General features: G+C 55.7%; 3 protein-coding genes across 6 annotated transcripts in view; 1 reads left to right on the forward strand and 2 right to left on the reverse strand.

Annotated features, from left to right (window-relative positions):
- Nucleotides 1-5296, reverse strand: part of LOC134552207 (unconventional myosin-X-like) — an 89957-nt gene extending 84661 nt beyond the window's left edge. The window contains exon 1 of the mRNA XM_063400670.1: nt 5162-5296. Within this exon, the coding sequence (XP_063256740.1) occupies nt 5162-5182 (21 nt within the window). The 5' untranslated portion in view covers nt 5183-5296. The remainder of the gene's footprint in view (nt 1-5161) is intronic.
- Nucleotides 5297-10969: 5673 nt separating this feature from the next.
- On the forward strand, nt 10970-14373 carry LOC134552210 (uncharacterized). The gene is made up of 3 exons (XM_063400677.1): nt 10970-11064; nt 12279-13628; nt 13931-14373. The coding sequence occupies exons 2-3, from the start codon at nt 13104-13106 to the stop codon at nt 14084-14086; spliced, it is 681 nt and encodes a 226-aa protein (XP_063256747.1). The 5' UTR covers nt 10970-11064; nt 12279-13103; the 3' UTR covers nt 14087-14373.
- Nucleotides 14374-14632: 259 nt separating this feature from the next.
- SLC4A3 (solute carrier family 4 member 3) overlaps nt 14633-18706 on the reverse strand; it is a 33186-nt gene continuing 29112 nt past the window's right edge. For 3 of the 4 annotated variants that reach the window (XM_063400671.1, XM_063400674.1, XM_063400675.1), the window contains 4 exons: nt 18399-18652; nt 17986-18155; nt 17351-17524; nt 14633-16632 (listed from right to left, as the gene is read on the reverse strand). In XM_063400671.1, the coding sequence (XP_063256741.1) occupies nt 16555-16632; nt 17351-17524; nt 17986-18155; nt 18399-18652 (676 nt within the window). In that variant the 3' untranslated portion in view covers nt 14633-16554. The remainder of the gene's footprint in view (nt 16633-17350; nt 17525-17985; nt 18156-18398; nt 18653-18706) is intronic. The other variant, XM_063400673.1, reaches the window with a different exon arrangement.

Raw genomic sequence — 18706 nt, forward strand, 5'->3', positions numbered from 1 at the left:
CTTGAAGAAACTGCAAAAAGCAGGGGATCCTCTAGAAATAAGAGGCCCTTCTAGAAAATGTGATTCAGCCAAATCTTCATCGTTGGCTCACGATGCAAGTAACAGGAATAAACAGCACTAATAAACCCCCCTTGTCCTAACCCTAATTTCCACCTTCTCATCAAATACACTGACGACTGGATCTGTGAGAAGCCCCACCACCAGTTCAGTTGCTGTGATAATTATTGCACTTGTATGACAGGACCTCTCAGTCCCCTGGGCACTGTGCCAAGGGATGCATAACACGCCCTCCATAGGTGTTTTTCCTGAAATTTGTCTCTACAGCACTGCTGAACTGTGGGTGATCTCAGACGGAAATGAGGAGGCAGAACTGCAGAGTTTAGAGTAACTGAAAGATAACCAGGAAATCCAGACTCTCACAAGTTTCAGTCTTAATGATCACATTTAGATGGTTCGCATATTCTCCTTAAAGCAAAAGGGGAAAAAGAAATTGCAAAACATTTGTGATAATGATGTTAAATGTAACTGTGGCAAGAAGTGAAAGCAGAGCAGAAGAAGGTGGTTTTGGAGGCCACAGTGGGGCAGCTGAGCAAGGCTTGGCCCAGGGCAACCTGGCTTCCCTTCATGTGGGGGCTCTCATTGAGAGCCTGTGCCAGCCCACCCTCTTGCTGCTGATGGGATCTGACAAGGTCGCAGCTCATGCAGCCTGGCTCCAGATGAATGCCCTAAGGAGGGAGCTAGCAGGACTCCCTCTCTTCCGCCAGACACTTCTACATGTCACCTTTGGCACAAGAGCTTTCTTCCTTGCAATTGCTGCTCCAAAACAGGGCAGTCAAATCCTTTTGTCCTAGATCTGCCTCTTTATCACTCTGAATGGTTTAGGGGAGACACAGCTTGGATGGAGGATTCTCTGTGTAGGAACATCCGTGCTACACTAACTGCATGGATATCTTTAAGGACAGTGGTACTTCTCTCCAGCTGCACTACACAGGCTAATTAAACAGGGAGGGGTTGCTCTGTTTGGTATTGACACAGAGAGCATTACCTATACAAGATGGATATAGCAGTCAGCATTTCTCTGTCTCTTCTTAATCCCTACAGGTCCTCTCTCTGAGAGGTCACAATATTCTCAGTGGACTGAGAGGAGGTTGTCAGGAGAAGCTGGCAAAGCACATGTCCCTGAGAGGTGGAGAGAGGCTTAGCTGGAATACTCCCTCAAAGAGCAGCCTCACTGTTAAGAAGATGATGTTCTAGGTACCTTTTCTTTCCAAGATGGCATTTTCCTAAGACAATGGTTAACACATGGGCATTCAGCTTACTGTTATCTGTAAAGACAGCTCATCACTCATGGTCAGCATCATCCACGTCAGCTGAACCATTTCCCTCATCTCAGACAAGAGTCTCTGGATAGATTCTCCCAGACATCTGGCCATGTTCCTCTCTCACAGGAACTCCTCCTTCTCCCAACTGCAGGGAGCATGGGAAGGGCAAACCAAACTATTGAGAAACCTAATCCAGCCATGTACAAACCCTTCCAACCCAGCATAACCTGGGCTCCCCAGGGACATGGGTTTCTGAATGATGCATCCAAGCAGCTTCAACAGAGAGCCCAAAACTGGTGAGAATTGCATGTGCAACCAAAAATCAGACAAGTCCTGTCTGTACCTGCTGCTCACAGGTATCACGCAGGCTCCACACTGCAAAGGTGCATTCACAGTCAAGTCCTTTCAGTTGTTCTCTTTACCCATAACAGAAGCACATGACTTTATGCTGGGACTAAGAAGCCATTACATGCCCAAAGCACAGCAAATTCAGTTGAGCATCTTGTGGCCAGTAAAGGCTCACACCCTGTGGCTTCCCTGATGGCTTTGTGGAGAAGTCAGGCACTTTCCATTTACATCAATGGAAGTCAGCCCTCAGGGCAAAGCTGCCAGAGCAAAAGAAACCTGGCAGAGGTACTTGCTCCCCACCTTAGTTTGGGAGCCAGCTCAGGTGCATGCACAGTGACAATTTCAGTAGACTTAGTACTCCTTCACAGCCTTGACTCTGATGCTCCTTCCTGATCTGCATGTAGCCCCAGGAGAGATGGATCCTCTCCCTGTCTCCATGGCAGATGTCCCAGGCCACAAAGAAGAGAAAGGCTGTGGCCAGAAAGGATGGGGAATATGGGGAATAGTGAGTGAAGACCATGACAGCTGTAGAGAGGATAATTCCAATCACCACAGCCATGCAGGACATGAACACAGAATTACCCCGCCTTTTTCTCCCCATGTCAGAAAGCTTAAGAACTTCAGGGGATTTATTTTACAACACAGATGAAAAGCTTTGGATTTCATCACAAGAGCAATGAGGAAAACTGTTTAACACTTAAAATGCCAGCATTTCTAGGCCAGTGGCACATGAGAAGGAGAACAGCATCTGTGACTCCACTAGATGCTGCTCCTCAGTGCAGACTGACTATGGGACCGTGCCAACTGGTCACTCCAACTGGAGTGCAGGAGGACAGCATGGGAGAAGTGTCTCCTTTAACCCTGTCCATGACATTCCTGCTCCTAAGGGGGGAATTGGAGAGCGAGTCATATCCTCTGTGTCAACCCCACATCCTGCCCACACTCCAGACACACAGGGAAACCATCATCTGTCACCATGCCACAGCCCTGGCCTGTAGGGCCCCTCCTCCCTGCCCGGGCACAGGACTCGCTGCAGCAGCCGAGAAAGGAGATGGCAGAGCACACACACACACACACACACGGCTCCTCCACTCACACCCAGCTGGAGGGAAGGCGTCATCCGTCACACCTCTGAGCCATGCCGCACAGCAGACCTCCAATGGCAGAGGCACAGACACATCTTTGTGCTGTACCACTCGCTGAGGATGAAGGTTTTCTGATTTGGCCTGCTTGGGACACTGCGGGAGAAGAGCAGCAGCAGCACAGTCCCCAGCAGCTTGCTGTCCCTGGGGTCTGCAAGCAGAGGAGAGCACAGCACATGGGAAACCCCTCCAGAGTGTCGAGCTGGCACAACCAGCCAAAACTATTCTCCCTTGGCAGAACCAGGATGACAAGTAGGTTGAACCCTTCACAAAGCTGTTTTGGTCTCCAGCATGCCAAAGGGGGAACTGGGGGAGCTGTGGAGACCCGTGGCATCCCCACCTAACCCCAGATGCTGATCACATAGCTGAGTGTGATAATCTAATGCTGCAAGCACAGCATGGGAGCCTGCTAAGGCAAGACCAACAGCACACTGGGCTTTAAGCTATTCACTGTGAGACATGACATGCATCCCCTGGGACAAGCTCCTCTTCTGCTGCTGCAGAAGGAAGTGAAGCAACTCCCTTCTACTCAGGCTTTCCCTCCCACTAAGAACCCCCCATGGAGAAGGAGGAAGAGTGGCTGGGGTGCAACAAATGCCAAACATTCCGGCTCTTGGGAAGCCACATTCCCTCTCTCCCACCCCCCACTGCCTTTCCTGCAAAGCAAAGTCTGATGCTTTCCTGCACGCAGTTCTCCAACCTTGCCTACCTTGCTTCATCAGGATTTAAGTCTGTGATTTACAAGAGATGTGTGACTCTTCGAGAGACTCTGGCACCAGGACTGCCCCTCACCCGTTCCCTGGAAATCCCTGTTTCTTCAGATAATGGAAGAATCATGCCTGGACACGTGAAGCTGGACAAAGCAGGCAGTTCTCTGATGGGTGCTATTTGCTGAGACGTGCACCTCTGGGTATCCCCTTTCCAGCCTCCCTTTCCCATCAGTTCCTTCAGGCTCCTCAGTGGCTTCTCCTGTTACAAGAGGCCAGGAGGTTCCTCCTGACAGAGAGGTGGCCATAAAGGCTCTGGTGAAATGGCCCTTTGGGAAACTCTGGCCTTCATCTGATTAGATACAGACGGCCCAGACTTCCAGGAGCAGCAGGTTAATCAGTTAATGGCTGAAGGATGCTGGGCGATGCGCTGCCGCATGCTGCCGGGCAGCCCCAGCCTGGGGGCAGCCACTCCTTCCTCTCTGGGGCTAGATACGGGAAAACATCTGTTCTGATAAAGAAAGTGCTTCACCAGGGAGGGGGCAGGCCCGAGCCCATCAGCTGCTCCAGCCCAGCGACCACGGGCTGCTCCGGAGCGCTGCTAGCTCCCCCTCCGCACCCGTGACTCGCAAGGCCAGACACCGGGGTTAATGGCCTGGAAACCATCTGGGGGCTGGAAGGGGCAGATGTGTCCAAACAGGAGGCTTTCAGACCTCGGCCGCAGACCTCGAGCAGGCCCCGTCACCCCGCAGTGCCTGCCGTGCCTGCTGCCAATGCCACGGGCAGCCACTGTCAGCCGTGGGTCCAGAAAGGACCCCCTTGCCTTGCCCCCACCTGCCCCTCACAGTCAAAGGCATCACCAGGCTGGGCTGGAAACCTGTGCATGCTCAGGCGAGAAGAACGCACAGAGAATTCCGGGCTGTGCCCGTCGCTGGCCCCGCGCACCGGGGCAGCACAGTGCCCGCACGGCTGTGGCTCGCCCGGGAGGGCACCGAGGGCAGGCGGGACCGCAGCCCGCGGCGAACAGGTACGGGTCGGGCCCGGGCAGCCGCTCTGCCCGCCGGCGTGACGGTGACTGGGCAGCGGCACCGAGGGCCAGGGGACTCCCCCCGCACGCTGCCCGCCTGCTCAGCGGCCCGGTGCCCCGGAGGCCAGCCGCTCTGTGACAGGCACACGCGGGCAGGAGCAGGCTCCGGACCCTGAAGTCGTTCCAGAGGATTAAGGAGCCGGCTCTGGGCAGCCATGACTATCATGCGACAAACCCTCTCCTCCCGAAGCAGCCCTCGGTCGGCATTGCCGGCACCGCACATCGGTCGGGCTCCGGCTCCCGCAGCCCCTTCTACCCTCGCACGGGTTGCGCGGTGCCGCGCCGGGCTGGGGAGCGCTCGGGGGCAAAACCCTCCGCATCCCATCGCTCCCGAGAAAGTGCAGCCGGGACCGCCTCGGCGAGGGGGCAGCGGGGGCGCGGCCCGCGGGGAGCGCAGCGTCCCGCGGCCCGGGGGGCGCTCCTTGCCCGGGGCGCGGCACCCCGATGCCCGTCTGGCCCCGAGACCCGATCCCGCCGGCCTCCGCCCGGCCCGCGCCTCTCCCAGCCCCGAGCAGGGGCAAGCCCCGCCGCCGTGCCCGTCCCGCCGCTGCCCACCTGGCGCAGAGAGGCGTCCATCGCCCGCCGAGGCGCCGCCGCCGGCTCTCAGCGCCGCATCGCCGCGCCGGGCGGGCACGGCTCGCAGCCCCGCGCCGCGCTGGCTCCGCCTCGCCGGCCGCGGGCAGCGGGGAGCGGCCGGGCGCCCGCTCCGCCCCGCTCCGCCCGCACCGGGGCGCGGGGAGTGCGGGGAGTGCGGCAGCGGCGGGGCCGGGCCGCTGCCGGCGCGTCTAGCAGCCGGATGAGACTGGCTAGGAAGAGGAGCGCATCTCGAGAGGAGGGTGCTGAGAAGGGCTGGGGTGGGGAGGCCCGAGACACCCACGGACACGCGGCGGGGACGGGGGACCACTGCTGTGCGGACCTTTGTAAGAGAAATTGATGTCATCCAGAATAGGAAACATTTCGGCTTTGGGATTCCTTCAGCAGACCATCATAGCATGATGCAGTGAGAGAGACCGTTAACAGGAATCCTGATAGAGCTTTGAAATGATGTCTCTGAGATCTGGAACAGGTGGTAAAGAGCAATACTCTGGACAAAGTTTCTCCAGATCATAGTTCAAAGATAGAACTTGATCACAGATCAAAGTGTGGCCAGATCATGGTTCACAAGTGCTCTGTGAAGGTGTTTCTTTCCATCAGAAATTATTTCTTTATTCTGAAAGAAAGGAAATCTAATGGAGGGGTGTGGGGGAAAGGTTTTTTAATTTATTGTTATTATTTTGGTCTATAATGGGTTTTAACTACTATGGGAGGGGTTTTAACTACTTAAAACACAGAGAGCGTTCTGAGGTAGATGGCAGTATCTTGTTCAACACCCACCACTGGACAGAGTCACATCAAGGCCACTGCCAAACCTGTGATTACCTCCCCCAGCACTCTTCCACCTTCACTATCTGGCCTTTCAGTAGTTTCCTGATAGATGAGTCACTGTCAGTGTGTCATTCCATTTTGATACCAAGGTATTGAGAGCTATCCTGAGCATGACTATCCAGGCTCTTTTGTACTTGTGCCGGATTAGTTTAATCTACACCACTTTCCCTGTCTTACGAAAACATCATGCAAGAAGGTGCCAGAAGCCTAACTGCAGTTCTTATCTCACATCTAATACTTCTATCCACAAGGCCAATCACTGTGTCAGAGAAGGGGATTAGATCTACTCACAGTGTCCTTGACAGGCCTCCTTACAGCTACACATTTGTTGCCAGGCTGTTTCTGCCACAGCCAGCTTTCTCCTCACAGGAGGAGAGGGGATTCCCTCTGATGCTGTTTCTGCAGACAACTTTAGCTGTCAAGCTTCTCAGTTCTGGCTGGTCACCAGGGGGCCGTGGAGCTCCTCACAACCAAAGGAAAGTTGAGGAGCACGCCTCTTTGTCCTCTATCTGCCAGCCACCAGTCTCCACCAGCAGGTATCTCCAACACCGACATCCCCATCCAGGCTTCTCCAGAGAAACTTTGGCCATGGTTCCTGACATCCACGATAGAAGGGAAGGATACAACCTTTGAAAAGGGCAAGGTTTTTAGCATTACCACTGTTGTTGACTGACACCTTCCAAGAGGGAAGTAGAAGGTGCCTTAACCTAGTCCTTAGAACAAAGTAACTTTACAATTCTTCAATCAATAAACATTGGATTACCCCAAATGGAGCATCAGTGACTGATGCTGTAAGCCCTTTATCAGCCTTGTAGAAAAGGTGGCAAGAAACTTACACCTGAAAGTGTGTTGTTCCTTTCTGCTACAGAATTAAAGCACTAGTCCTGCCTTTGTACAGCCCACTTGAAAACTGCATTATCTGAACTGTTTCCTAGCTGGCTTGAGGTGCTGCTCCTGGGAAGGGATGGCTGTGACCACCAGCTTCTCCACAGAGCTTTGATAAGCAGGTGATTGCTGACCCACCATCACACGAGCCCACTGTGCAGGAAAAGCCTGGGATCTCTCTCCAGCCCATCAGCCCCCCACTCCTCCCCTCACCCTCGGGGCTGCCTCCTTCCCCACACCTGGCACAGTAGTGCTGAATGTGTGTTTGGCAGCAATATCAGCAACTCAGCGAGCTCCCAACCCTCCTCTCAGCCAGCTGCAGACAGCACAAGAAGCAGGATGCCATGGCCATTCTCCTGTGCTTGCCGGCAGAGTGCTGGGCTCTGGGAGGGGACAGCCAGGGCAGGCAGGGGCTGGTGGGTGTGAGCAGTGAGCTATCCCTGCATCCATGAAAGGAGCAACCCTCTGGCGCTGCAGGCGGCAGGGCCCCGCACCCAGCCGTGGCAGCAGACAGTGAGTCAGCTTCCTGCTGGGCTTTCCACACCGAGGGAAGGTCGGCAGAGGACTGGCAGGAACAAGCTGTGGCAGGAATTCCTCCTGGACTCCAGACAATATCTTAATTTCCTCTTCTGCCACGGGTCTGGCACATTGCTGGGAGGCAGGCAGGCCCTCATGCCCCGTGGTAGGTGGGAAGTATCTGACAGACTTGCTCTCCCATTGCCTGTGAGGGGACGAGCTGTGACACCTTGCCTGCAGGTCCCACTTCCTCAATGGCTCATCAGAACTGTGCTCCCAGGGTGGAGGACTGATTTCCTCCACTGTCATCCCTGGGATGATCTCATTTGGGAGAGTCAGCAGCAGAGGCAGGATACTTTGGACCAGACAAAGGCATAGGGAGGCACAGATGCAGAAGGTGGGCATCTGTGCTCTGCTATGCATTGCCTCCATCACAGCCCCCCCTGCCAGGCTGAGGCAACCAAAGCCCACGACAGCCAGGAATGTGTTCACCAAAGACAGAGAACTACTGAGAACAGCAGCCAAAAATCAAGCATGCCACCCATTGCCAGACCCTGGTAGACCACCAGATGTTGAGGCACTCTCCTCACACAGGCTGAAAGTATGCAAGAGGAAAGGGACACACAGAACATGAAGTAGGGTACAAACTGATCCCACAGTTCTGGCTCTTTCCTTGTTCTAGTTTCACAATTCCTTGAAATCAGCTTATAAATCAACATTTGAAAAGGACAGGTCCTCCCTTCTCCCATTCCCAGACTGTGGGTAGCCCAGCCACACCTCGGACTTGGTCAGTCTGGCCAGGCTAGCTCAGGTTTGGGCTGCTTAAACTCAGCTTATGAAGCTGTGGACCTCTCCTCCAGCCCCATCCCCTGCAAAGTGACAGTGGTGATGATCAAAGCTCTGCCGAGGCTCTCCCTGCCCAGGGCTGCTCTGAGGCTCTGTGACAGGAATTAGCCCGAGCTCCTTGGGGACAGGATCATGTTTGTACCAGATGTGTCCCTGTTCCAGAGGAATGTGATTAAGGATGTCTGGAGAGGCTTTCACAGGGTCACACCAAGCGCTACGGCAGCTGCTCCCCCAGAGAGCAGGAGTGTGGAGTCCTCCATCTGAGGGAGGACAGTGTGGGCTGGGGAGGGTTTATTTGCCTGGGCACCCTGCTGGCTCCTGTATCACTTCAGCCACCAGCAGTGAGTCAGTCTCACTGCAGAGCACAGTGCTGCCTCTGCACACTGCAGGGCTCAGGCCAAGGGCGGCTACACCCTTGCTTAGTCTGATGGCAGTGGGAAAAGCTCCTTATCCCATCCAGACACAGGAATGCCCTCCAGGGCTGCCCTGTCTCTGTAGGTCAGGAAAACAGGATGTTGTCTTCATTTTCAGCCTGAGCACAAAAGCAGATCACTGGAGCAGATGGGCCCAGGGGGTGAACGCCGGGCACATCCACCCCACTCTGACCATGTGCCACCCCTTTGCCCCTGAAGCACCCTCCTGAGCTGCATCCCTGGGGCCAGCACTATAGCTGGGACTTTCTAGCAGCCCCATCTGCACTTGCCCATGATGATGAACCAAACCCATCATCAGGTATCTCCAGCTTTCTCTGTAGATAACGGTCCTGGTCTTGTTCTTCAGCTCAACCCTTCCTTCCTTTCCCTTCCACACCCCAGGCCACACATCCAGCTCCCAGCAGTGACAAGCTGAGGTTCCCTGCCACTGCTCCCTTTGTGCTGCTGCCAGTTTGCCTGAGGCCACAACATATCTGCGTGTGGCTTTTACACCTTGGCCAAGAGAAAAGCAGTCCCAGTGATGAGACTTCTGAATGAGGGAGCTGAGCTGCACCAGGCTATAATTACAGTAGGAGCATGTGGGGAGAGGCCATCTGAGTGCATCCACCTCATTTCCTCTCCTATTAAGTCTGCCCTGCTTTTGTTTGACCCAGACCAAACCTTGCTATTAATGGCACAATGCTGTGGAGGTCACAGATGATTCTGCTACAAGCAGCTTTGTGGATTCTGCTTGACTAAATGCATAAGCAGGGCTTTGCTTGCAGATACCATTACTATGTGATTCATGCTGTAGAAAGTATGTCAGGCAGCTGTGGTGTAGGCAATTCCCAGACTGGGCTGTTTTGCCAGGGTAGCTCTTTATCTCCTTCACAACCAGCAAGCAAGGAGGTTAAATGGTGTCATACCTCTACCCTGGCTGTGGCTGAATTCTGCTGATGGGTGCTGGTAGCCTGAGCTCTGTGTGTTTTCTCTTCCTCATCTTGTCTCCACAGTTTCAGCTTGCAAAACCATTTTTGTGCTGAAGGAGAGAGCTCTTCTCGCTGTGCACCTGCAGTCAAACTGATGCCAATCCCGGCCCTGTTCTGTTGTGCTTGTCCCTTGTAAGTCCCCAAAGGCAACCTGAAATGCAGTGCTCCTGGACTAGAGAAGGAAAAAAGCAGGCAAGGCTGTGCTAACACCTCCAGGGCCAAAAAGTAAGTGCAGCCCCAGTTCGGAGCTGCAGTAGCTGGCCCCAGCCTCTGGCCATCTGTCTTTGCAGAGGAAGAGAGCCTGGCACAGCAGGAGGCTGCCCAGCCTCTCCCAGCCCCAGTGAGGCTGCTGCACTCTGTGTGCTGGAGCCGGGGGGAGACATCCTCCAGGGACACTGGGCTGATGGATGAAGGAAATCATCCAGCTGGACTCCTGCAGCAGACATCACAAGGTCCCCCCTTCTCTGCAGAAACCGTGTCCTGCTCAATGACAAGATCACATCTGGCAGCCCAGGGGGTCACAGAACAAAGTGGCAGGAGAGATGGGGGATGATGTGCAGCACGGTGTTCAGCCCTTCTTGTTATGACTCCTGCATGTTCCCCTCTGAGCCACACAGGACACTCATGGGTGCCAGCCCATCTCCTTGCTGCTCCCTGCAGGGAAGAAGCTGTGGCAGTCACATTTCAGAGCTCAGGCTGAGCCTTCTCTGCCCACACCTCACAGCAGCATTGCCCCTCTCTGCATGGGAGCTCATGAGAGCCATCGCTGCAGAGCAAGACGCAGCTGCCTGTGACCAGGTCCATCCCAGCCAGAAGTATGCACCTGGACAGGGGAACCTTGCACAGGCACAGAAGAATTGTCCCAGAAGAGCCTCAATCACTTGAGCAAAGATTCCCTTTGGAGACCTGTCCCAGCACAGGTACCTCAGAGAGCCCAGGGGCTGGAGAGCCTTGAGGGGACAGTGCGCCAGGAGGGATGGGGCAGGGACACAGGGCAGCAGCCAGGAAGCAAACCTCCCAGGGCAAAGGAGTGAAGGTCAGATAAATTACAGGAGTACTCACCTGTATTGAAGAAACATGCTGTCCACACCTGTGCCCAAGATTCAGACATCCCTGCTAGAAAAATATCCTTAGCTAAGACTTGTGTGAGGCAGAAGAGCTGCATGGAGCTTCACCTCTGCCCTGTAGTTCTGTGGCAATGTCTGTGGGCCTGGCAACTGGCTCTGGGAAAGGCTGGCTGCAGCTCGAGGGACACGTCCAAACCTGCAGTTCCCATGGGGAGGAAGGTTTGTGCCCATGCCTGAGGAGGGCACGTTCCTCCCCTGGTGGTCAGCAGGGCCCTGCTCAGCCTTTTCTTCTCTCTCTGGTGCTTCTCCTGGGGCTGGTGAGTCCCTTCTTTTGGGTGACATGAAGGGGAGGTGGATGGAGGGCGGGACAGAGAGAGCATTGGGCTGGGGCCACGGCAGGGATGTGCAAGTTCATCAGTGTTCAGCAGTCCTTGTGAGGGTGGTCCTTGGCATCTGCAACAGCGAGCAGGACCCCAGCACCCCTGAGCTGGGCTGCTCTTGGGGCTTCACACCCAACCATTGTCCCGCCCAGCATCAGCTCTGCTCTCCCCAAAATGGTGCAATTCACATCTGAACAAATTCACTTGTGCTGGGGATTGCAAACAGGAGCTACTCACTCCTGCCAACGTGAGGAATGCACTGTGCTGCTGCCTCATGTTGTTGTTACCTGCCCCACACCTCCTCCAAACCCTCCTCATGGGGAAGAGGAAAAAAGGTTTTCACAATTTATTTTAATGAGGTTTGAGTGTCTGAAAAGCAGACACGAAAGCCCCTGCAAGGACTTTCAGGCACACACGGGGAAAGGGGAAACTTCGCCACTGGCTCTTGTTCACAGCTTTGTTGTAGAAATGGTTTTAGCTAGCAGTTTCCTTAACTTCCCAGCCATGTGTGAATGGGTGCCAGTGGTATCTGACAACAGAGGTGTGCCAGCCCCTCCTGGCTGCAAAGAACAAAAATAACTGGAGAAGACAGCTTGAGTGTACTTGAACCCAGGTGGCAGAAACAGAAACCCAAACAGTTGCTTAAACAATACAGTAGTTTAAAATAATAAAGTTGATAATTTTGGAAATGGACCTTCTATTTTTAAGTCTCTGGACAGGCTTACTTTTGTAAAGATAAACCTCTTCTCATATAGCAAAGAGGGAGAAACTTCTGGGAGGACATGCAGTCCTGGTCTGGCAAAAGTGAGTCTCCTATCAGGGAGCAAGTGAACCCTTGCCCCATCCCAGAGCCCCACCCCCTGCAGAACTGAGAGCCTACAGACACCTAGGGTATTCTTCCCAGCCCCAGCTCAGGAGTATCCCCTGAATCTGCAGGCAGCCTCTCAGCTACTCCCCCTGCACTGTAGCAGTATTTTGTGATCCAGCAGGGTCCTGGTGTGCCAGCACCCAGCAGCCTCTCCCTCCTTCTCTGGTCTGATTGAAGTGGGGGTACGCCATGGAGTGCACCCCTTGCAGCCCCTTAACTGCTCCTGCCTCAGCCCATCCCTGTTGCCTTCCTCTGCATTCACCCACTGTCTCTCCTTTGGCAGAGTGACCAGGACTGGCTCCTCCAAGCTGGACAGATGTGCCTCTCTTCGAGCAGCACACCAGCCTTTGGTAGAGCTGATTGCTGACTGAGTTCACATGCGTGACCCAAACCAGAGCCCCCACAGCAATCCTGCTTTCATTGCATCGTGGTGCAGTGTGTTTTCCAGCACATGCAGGGCCCAGGGCCATGTGGATGAGCTGTGATCCTGGTTGACTCTTCTCCATCACTGTGGCCACCCATGGAGGCCCTGTACTCTGCCCTGGAAGGGGAGATCAGCACCTTCGTGAGGCACATGCAGCAGTGCTGGGAGGGCTTCCACCTGCACAGCCTGTACCATGTGCTGCTGCTGGTGCTGCCACACAGCCCCTCGGGGAGGGCGGAGAGCTGGCAGCACCTGCAGAGGCTTGCCCACTGCCAGCCTGGCTCGGCCAGCCCTGACATGGCCAGCAGCTACGTGGACTGGCTGGCCTCCCACCTGCAGCACCTGAGCACACTGAAGGAGAGGTTTGACGCCAGGGTGGTGGTCCCTCTGTGTGAGAACTTGTACACGCACGAGGAGCCGGCTGCCTGCCCTACCCAGCAGTCCCCGCTGGCCTCCATCCCCCACCTGGCTGCACAGCTCTTTGCCCACCGGCGTAACTGGGGGCTGCTGCTGCGGGGAGGGACCCTCAGCCAGAGGGTCTTCAGCCTCTAGAGCTTGCATGACCTGTGTGGCTTTGCTGATGTGGGGCCCTTTGTGAAGGTCTTGAGGCTGGTTCCTGATGTCTTTCACCAGAGCTTGGCCACAGCAGATCTTGCCCAGAAGTGGGTCTCTCTCCACCGCAAGATGTACGGCCACTCCCTGCCACCATCAGCATCACTGTCACCATCACTGCCACTGCAGCCACCAGCATGGAGCAGAGCAGAGTTGGCTCGTGGCACTGCACAGCCCCCTCCATGCCGCAGTGCCCCCCAGCAGCCCAGCTCTCCTCTGGGCTTGCCCAAGCCCACGATCCCACTGCAGCCTTCAGGCACAGGCAGCAGTGCTGGGGTGCTGCGAGCCCAGCTGCAGGAGAGCCAGGAGGAGCTGCTGGCCCTGCTGGCCCGCAGGGAGCGGGCGGTCACCCTTGGTGCCCAGGCCTGTCATGTTTCCCAGCGCATCCGCCTCCTGCGCCTGCAGCAGCAGGGCCAGGGGCCGGGGCTGGCCCACCCTGGCAGAGCTCAGGGTACAGGGGCTCACCGGCGTGAGGCTGCCCTGGCCAAGGAGCAGCAGAAGAGCCTGGAGCTAGAGGAGTACCACCACAGCATCCTGGAGGCTGAGTGGCTGCTGGAGCTGGAGGTCAGGCCCATCCTCATGCGGAGGACTGATGCGGTAAGGGGCGCGTGTCGCTCTGCTTGTGCTCCCTGGTCTGCGTACCAGGGTGGGTGAGGGCACTGCTGCGGTCTGAGGTGCTGCACAGGAAGGGCTGGACGCCCAGGAGGAGACATGAGTCTTGTGAGACTAGGTACAGCCATAGTCTTTCCAGTCCAAACCAATGGCCTGCTGGTTTGGACATTCAGATGTGAGGAGAGAGAGCTGAGTGGGGAGTGGAAGTGTTTCCTAACATGGCAGAGCAGCCTGAACCCAACTGAACACTCAGGAGACAGGCACCCACACTGCTTCCTCTCCTGCAGGTTCTGCGGCGCTGCCAGACCCTGGAGAGGGTGCTGCGAGGCCAGACACTGCCTGCCCCACAGCACACCCAGCTCAGAAACAGGATGGCCACCACCTGTGCACCTGGGCAGGCACAGCCCTCTGCCTCAGCAGCCAGCCCCTGGAGCAGCCAGTGACTGACCATGGGCAGCAGGACTTCCACCGGCTCCCAGCAGCAGCATCCTGAAGAGCAAGACTGGAGGATACCCAACCCATCACCATGGGCTGCAGGCAGCCAGTGGCTCACAGGGACCTGGCTCAGTTCTTGCCTGGGAAGAAAGCAGGGAAAGAACATGTTTAATGATATGTTCCATCTGTGCTCAGCCCATGGGCCTGCCATTTGGTGTGTGGCTACAGACTGCACAAGATGGGCACTGAGTGCTGCCAAGCACAAAGGCACAAGCATGCACACGTATGTGGATGCAAGCAGGCAAGAGAATGTGTTTCTGGCTAAACATGGGGTTCAGCCTCCTCTTTCCAGCAGCCACAGTAACCAGTCTGTTTGATGATGATGATAGAAAGCCCACCTCCGTGCTGCTAGTGGGTAACATGGTGACAATCCTTGCTCCAGCTGGGGCTTGCTACCTTGCTGGCTGTAGTGGGCAAGGAAGTCTTGTGCTGGGGAATTTCAATCCATTTAATTTTTTGCCATTGGTGATAAAAGCAAGTGTGGAGACAGAGGCACAGTTCCTGTGAAGAGTTTATTGGTGTAGCTGTTTCCACTACAGTCAGAGGAGTCACAATGCACAGAAACAACAGGCCTCCTACACTACACAGGGAGGACAGGACACACACGGCCACAGACACACAGAGACACTCGTCTCTCCGCCCCGGGCCCTGTGGGGGGCCAGGCTGTGGGCAGGACCTGCTGCAGGGGAGGCTTCTTTCTCTTATGGGATATTTCTGTAGCCTCCCGAGGAAGGCATTGGACCCTCCTGGTAATGAAGCACCCACCATCTCTTGCAGGAGCCAGGCTGGTAAGTGGGAATGGGGGCGGCATCTTCTCCCAAGTCCAATGGTGAAGTGAGCATCCCAGCTTCCTCCGGAAGCCCAGTCCAGCTCTGACCATCAGGAGGAGGCTGGGCTGCCTTTCTCTTCTGGCACTACATTTGGAGTTTCCAGGGGCAGCAGGGGCACCATCAAACAGTTTCTGGGCCAGCTCTGAACAAAGGCTGCCGGCTTGGGGACACGCCAGGGAACAGCTGTGTCAGGTGGAAAGGTGTGATGCACAGCAAGTCTCACCTGAACATGAGGAAGAACTTTACTGTGAAGTGACTGAGCACTGGAACAGGTTGCCCAGAGAGGCTGTGGAGTCTCCCTCACTGGGGATATTGCAGAACTCTCTGGATACAATCCTGAGCCATGTGCTCTGGGATGACTCTGCTTGGGCAGGGAGGTTGGATCAGATGATCCACTGTGGTCTCTTCCAACCAGACCCATTCTGTGATTCTGTGAAGCTGCCCAGAGGGGATGGGGGGCTGAGTGCTGGGCACCCTGAGTGCTGCTCCTTCCCACCTGGAGGGCACCACTGGATGTGAAAGGCGATCTCAGTATGACAGCAAAAATGGGGCTGGGGTTTCATGACTTCCTTGTAGGCTTGCAGGGAGCCAGACTCAGTGGGTCACTGCAGAGGGAAAGGGAGGGGACCCAAAGGACTGTTTTGTGCTCCAGCACTAAATTTCTTGTATAATTTCTTAAATATGATTTGTTCTCAGAGACAGGAATGTTGGGATCAGGAACTGGGATACAGCCCTGTGAGGAGTGTTTACTCCTGCAACCTCTGTGGAGGTACAGAATGGCAGGGGACTCCTCTTAATTCCTGCAAGAGGGCAAGCATTCAAGTCTTCAGGATACCTGCTTGTCTCCAGCCTTTCCTCCCTGTGCAGTTTGCCTTTGGAAATAAGGTAAGGAAAACTGAGAGGGAGAGGAGCCAAACAGCCTCTTCTGTGCCAAGCAAGAGCTGAAAACAGTCATGTGGGAAGGTGATTGGACAGAAGATGGTCTGGAGAACTGGGCCAGGGTACCAGTCCCTCTTTGCCTGTCTGCCAGGCTGCAGCAGCCCCACGGGCCGGTAGCTGTGGCAGAGGCCCAGTGTGAGCACTCCTAGAAGAGGGCAGAGGGACCAGGAGCGAGGTATCTGCCAGCTGAGTAGAGGAGATTGCTGGCCTGGGAGAAGAGGCAGCTTCTAGCCCATTCCTGTGAGTGCTCAGGGTCACGTGCTGAGCTACCCAAGCGTCATGGCAGTGGAGGGGAATGCAGTGGCACCAGCTGGCATGGTTCCCCTTCAGCACCTGGAGACCAGGCACAGGCTGCCTCCAGCAGGGAGGGGACAGACCCCTGACCCACGGGCACTCAGACCCACACAGCTTTGGGATGTGAGAGGCATCTCTCAGCCCACCAGGTCCAAGAGGAGAGAGACTCACAGCCTCTGCTGAGCGAGCGATGGGGCAGCCAGAGCCAGGGCTGCCTCCTGCAGGGCTATGGAACAGCCATTCATTGGTCCAGGCAAGAGACAGCGTGACTCACGGCAAGTCTCCAGTTAGTTCTTGGGAGGGGTGAGCAGGCTGAGCTGCCTGTCTCACGAGCAGGGAGGGCAGCTCCCAGCTCACACAGGCATGTGCAGCTCATTGTACTCGTCCCGGCCATCCTCATCGAAATTTGGCTCCGCATCCTCCGAGTCCAACTGCAAAGAGGCAGAGACCAGGCTATGAAGGGCACAGCTGCCCCCAGTGCGGGGTCAAGCCTGGCACAGAGGGCTCAGCACACAGCAACCCAGTCAGCTGGGCTGTGCTGGGAAAAACAAAGCTCTTTCTCCTTCCCCTCCCAACAGGCTCCTTCTTTAGACCCTCATGCCCATCCATGCGTCCCCAGCCTGATGCCCTTTCTATTCTAATGCCTGGGGCTTTGGTCCAGCACTGCAGCTCCTTCCTCTCCCCCTGCTGGCAGCACTCACTTCTGGGTGCTGCTCCAGGCTCTCCTCCAACAAAAGTTCAGGATGTTAACAGCAGCAGAGGAGCTGCCAGCTCTTGAAGAGCTGCCAACACCCTGGCACTGTGGTTACATGCTGAAGTGCCAACAGCCATAGGCTCTGATGTGCTGCCGGGCTGTTCTCGCCACTGGTTCAGTGGGGAATTGGTGTGTTTCTTGATGAATGAGCCACAAGATGGAAGGGGATATCCTTATTCCAGGCCCCTGCCTGGTAGAAGCATGTTTCCTTGCCCCAGGCTGCCCATCCATCTCATACTGCACTCCCAGGGCTACAAGATCCAAGGAAGCCACCCACCCACTTACTGCTGTTGAGCAAAGACCCTCAAGGTTTTGCTGGCCCATGATCTCCCAGCCTTTCAGGCTGCCAAATCCCCTCAATCTCATTCCAGTGTTGAGGACAGCTGTCTGCTCACCGCTTTGAGCTCCCTGTCGTGGAAGAAGCGGGGCAGCACAAAGCGTCGCAATGGCACTGTCATGATCAGGACAAAGGGGAAGGCCAGTGATGCCACTGTAGATTTCACCACCCAGAGCAGCACAATGCAGGCCAGTTGAATGCAGGTGAAGAGATTCATTCTCCAGGTCTTCACCTAGTAGGTAAACCAGTCTAAGAACACATTATCTTTCCACACAAAAACCCAACTGGCAAAACAATCCTCTCCTGCATAGCGTAGTACAGCAGAGTACCTGCTGCTGCAGAGTCTACCTGCCTTTACTCTACAGCCAGGTGGAACTCCATAACACATCAGCCTCTGTGCTACCTGGCAGCATACCCACCCGGCAGTGCAGTGTCCCTCCACCCCCTCAAGCAGTGCATCACCCCTACAAATTTTCTGTCCATCCAGACAGTATCCTGGCAATACCACTGAGTGCAGCCTACCAGCATTGTACCACCTCTGTGCATGCCTTGCAGTTACTTCTCAGCCCAAACTTGCAGCCAAGCAGGGTCACCAAGCCACGTATCACTCCAGCAAAATATCATCCTCCCTTCACCTGCTTCTTCTCCTTCTTCTCCTCATTACCTGGTTCTGTGCAACCTGCCTTTGCTCACCTTGACAACGTAGATGTGGTCAGGGTGGTGCTTGGACGGCATGAAGATCAGGAGCAGGCGCTCGTAGAGCTGGATGCCGGTGAGCGACGTGACCCCCATGTAGAGGAAGATGCCGAAGAGCACAGCCAGGGGGATCTGCCGCAGCATGTTCCCCATCACAATGGACAGACCTGCACAGACAGAGCTCAGCGCATGTGTGTCCTACTCCAGCAAGGCACCTCAGCCTCTGTCCCTCTCCCACCTCCTCTGTGTCCTGTGGCACCAGGGAAAAGAAGCTCAAAATGGGTCGGTGTGGGCAGTCCTGCAGCGAGCAGGCAGTGCACGGACCGGCCCACGGGGCAGGGACACTGCCAGGAGGTTCAAGAGCTCAGTCCCGACCTCTCCCGTCCCTTGTTCCCTGTGCAGAGGCTCACCGACAAGGGCGGCGATGAGCACTCCGGTCACACGCTGCTCCTTCACCTCCTCGATCCTGGGCTTCTCCCCGGGCGCGATGGCCTTGCTCATGACGGTGAGGGCGTTGACGTGCGTGACGGAGCGCACCGTCGCTGCCGTCAGCCAGGGCAGCCCGAAGAGAGCGCAGAGCCCCCCCATGGTGCCGATCAGCAGAAGGTCCAGGTGGAAGCCAGAGCCTTTCAGCAGCTTCCTCTCCTTCTTGCTAACGATCAGCCTGAAGGAAAATAGAACCTGTGTCAGTGCAAGGCCCAGGTCAGTGCCCAGGGAC

The sequence above is a fragment of the Prinia subflava genome, chromosome 6 (assembly GCF_021018805.1).
Source record: "Prinia subflava isolate CZ2003 ecotype Zambia chromosome 6, Cam_Psub_1.2, whole genome shotgun sequence".
Lineage (NCBI taxonomy): Eukaryota > Metazoa > Chordata > Aves > Passeriformes > Cisticolidae > Prinia > Prinia subflava.

What these genes read in the sequence shown, in the direction of transcription:
- LOC134552210 (XM_063400677.1), top strand. Translation starts at nt 13,104, where the DNA reads ATGTACGGCCACTCCCTGCCACCATCAGCATCACTGTCACCATCACTG. An exon ending in TCATGCGGAGGACTGATGCG is followed by an intron (nt 13,629 to 13,930) that starts GTAAGGGGCGCG and finishes CCTCTCCTGCAG; the next exon opens with GTTCTGCGGCGCTGCCAGAC.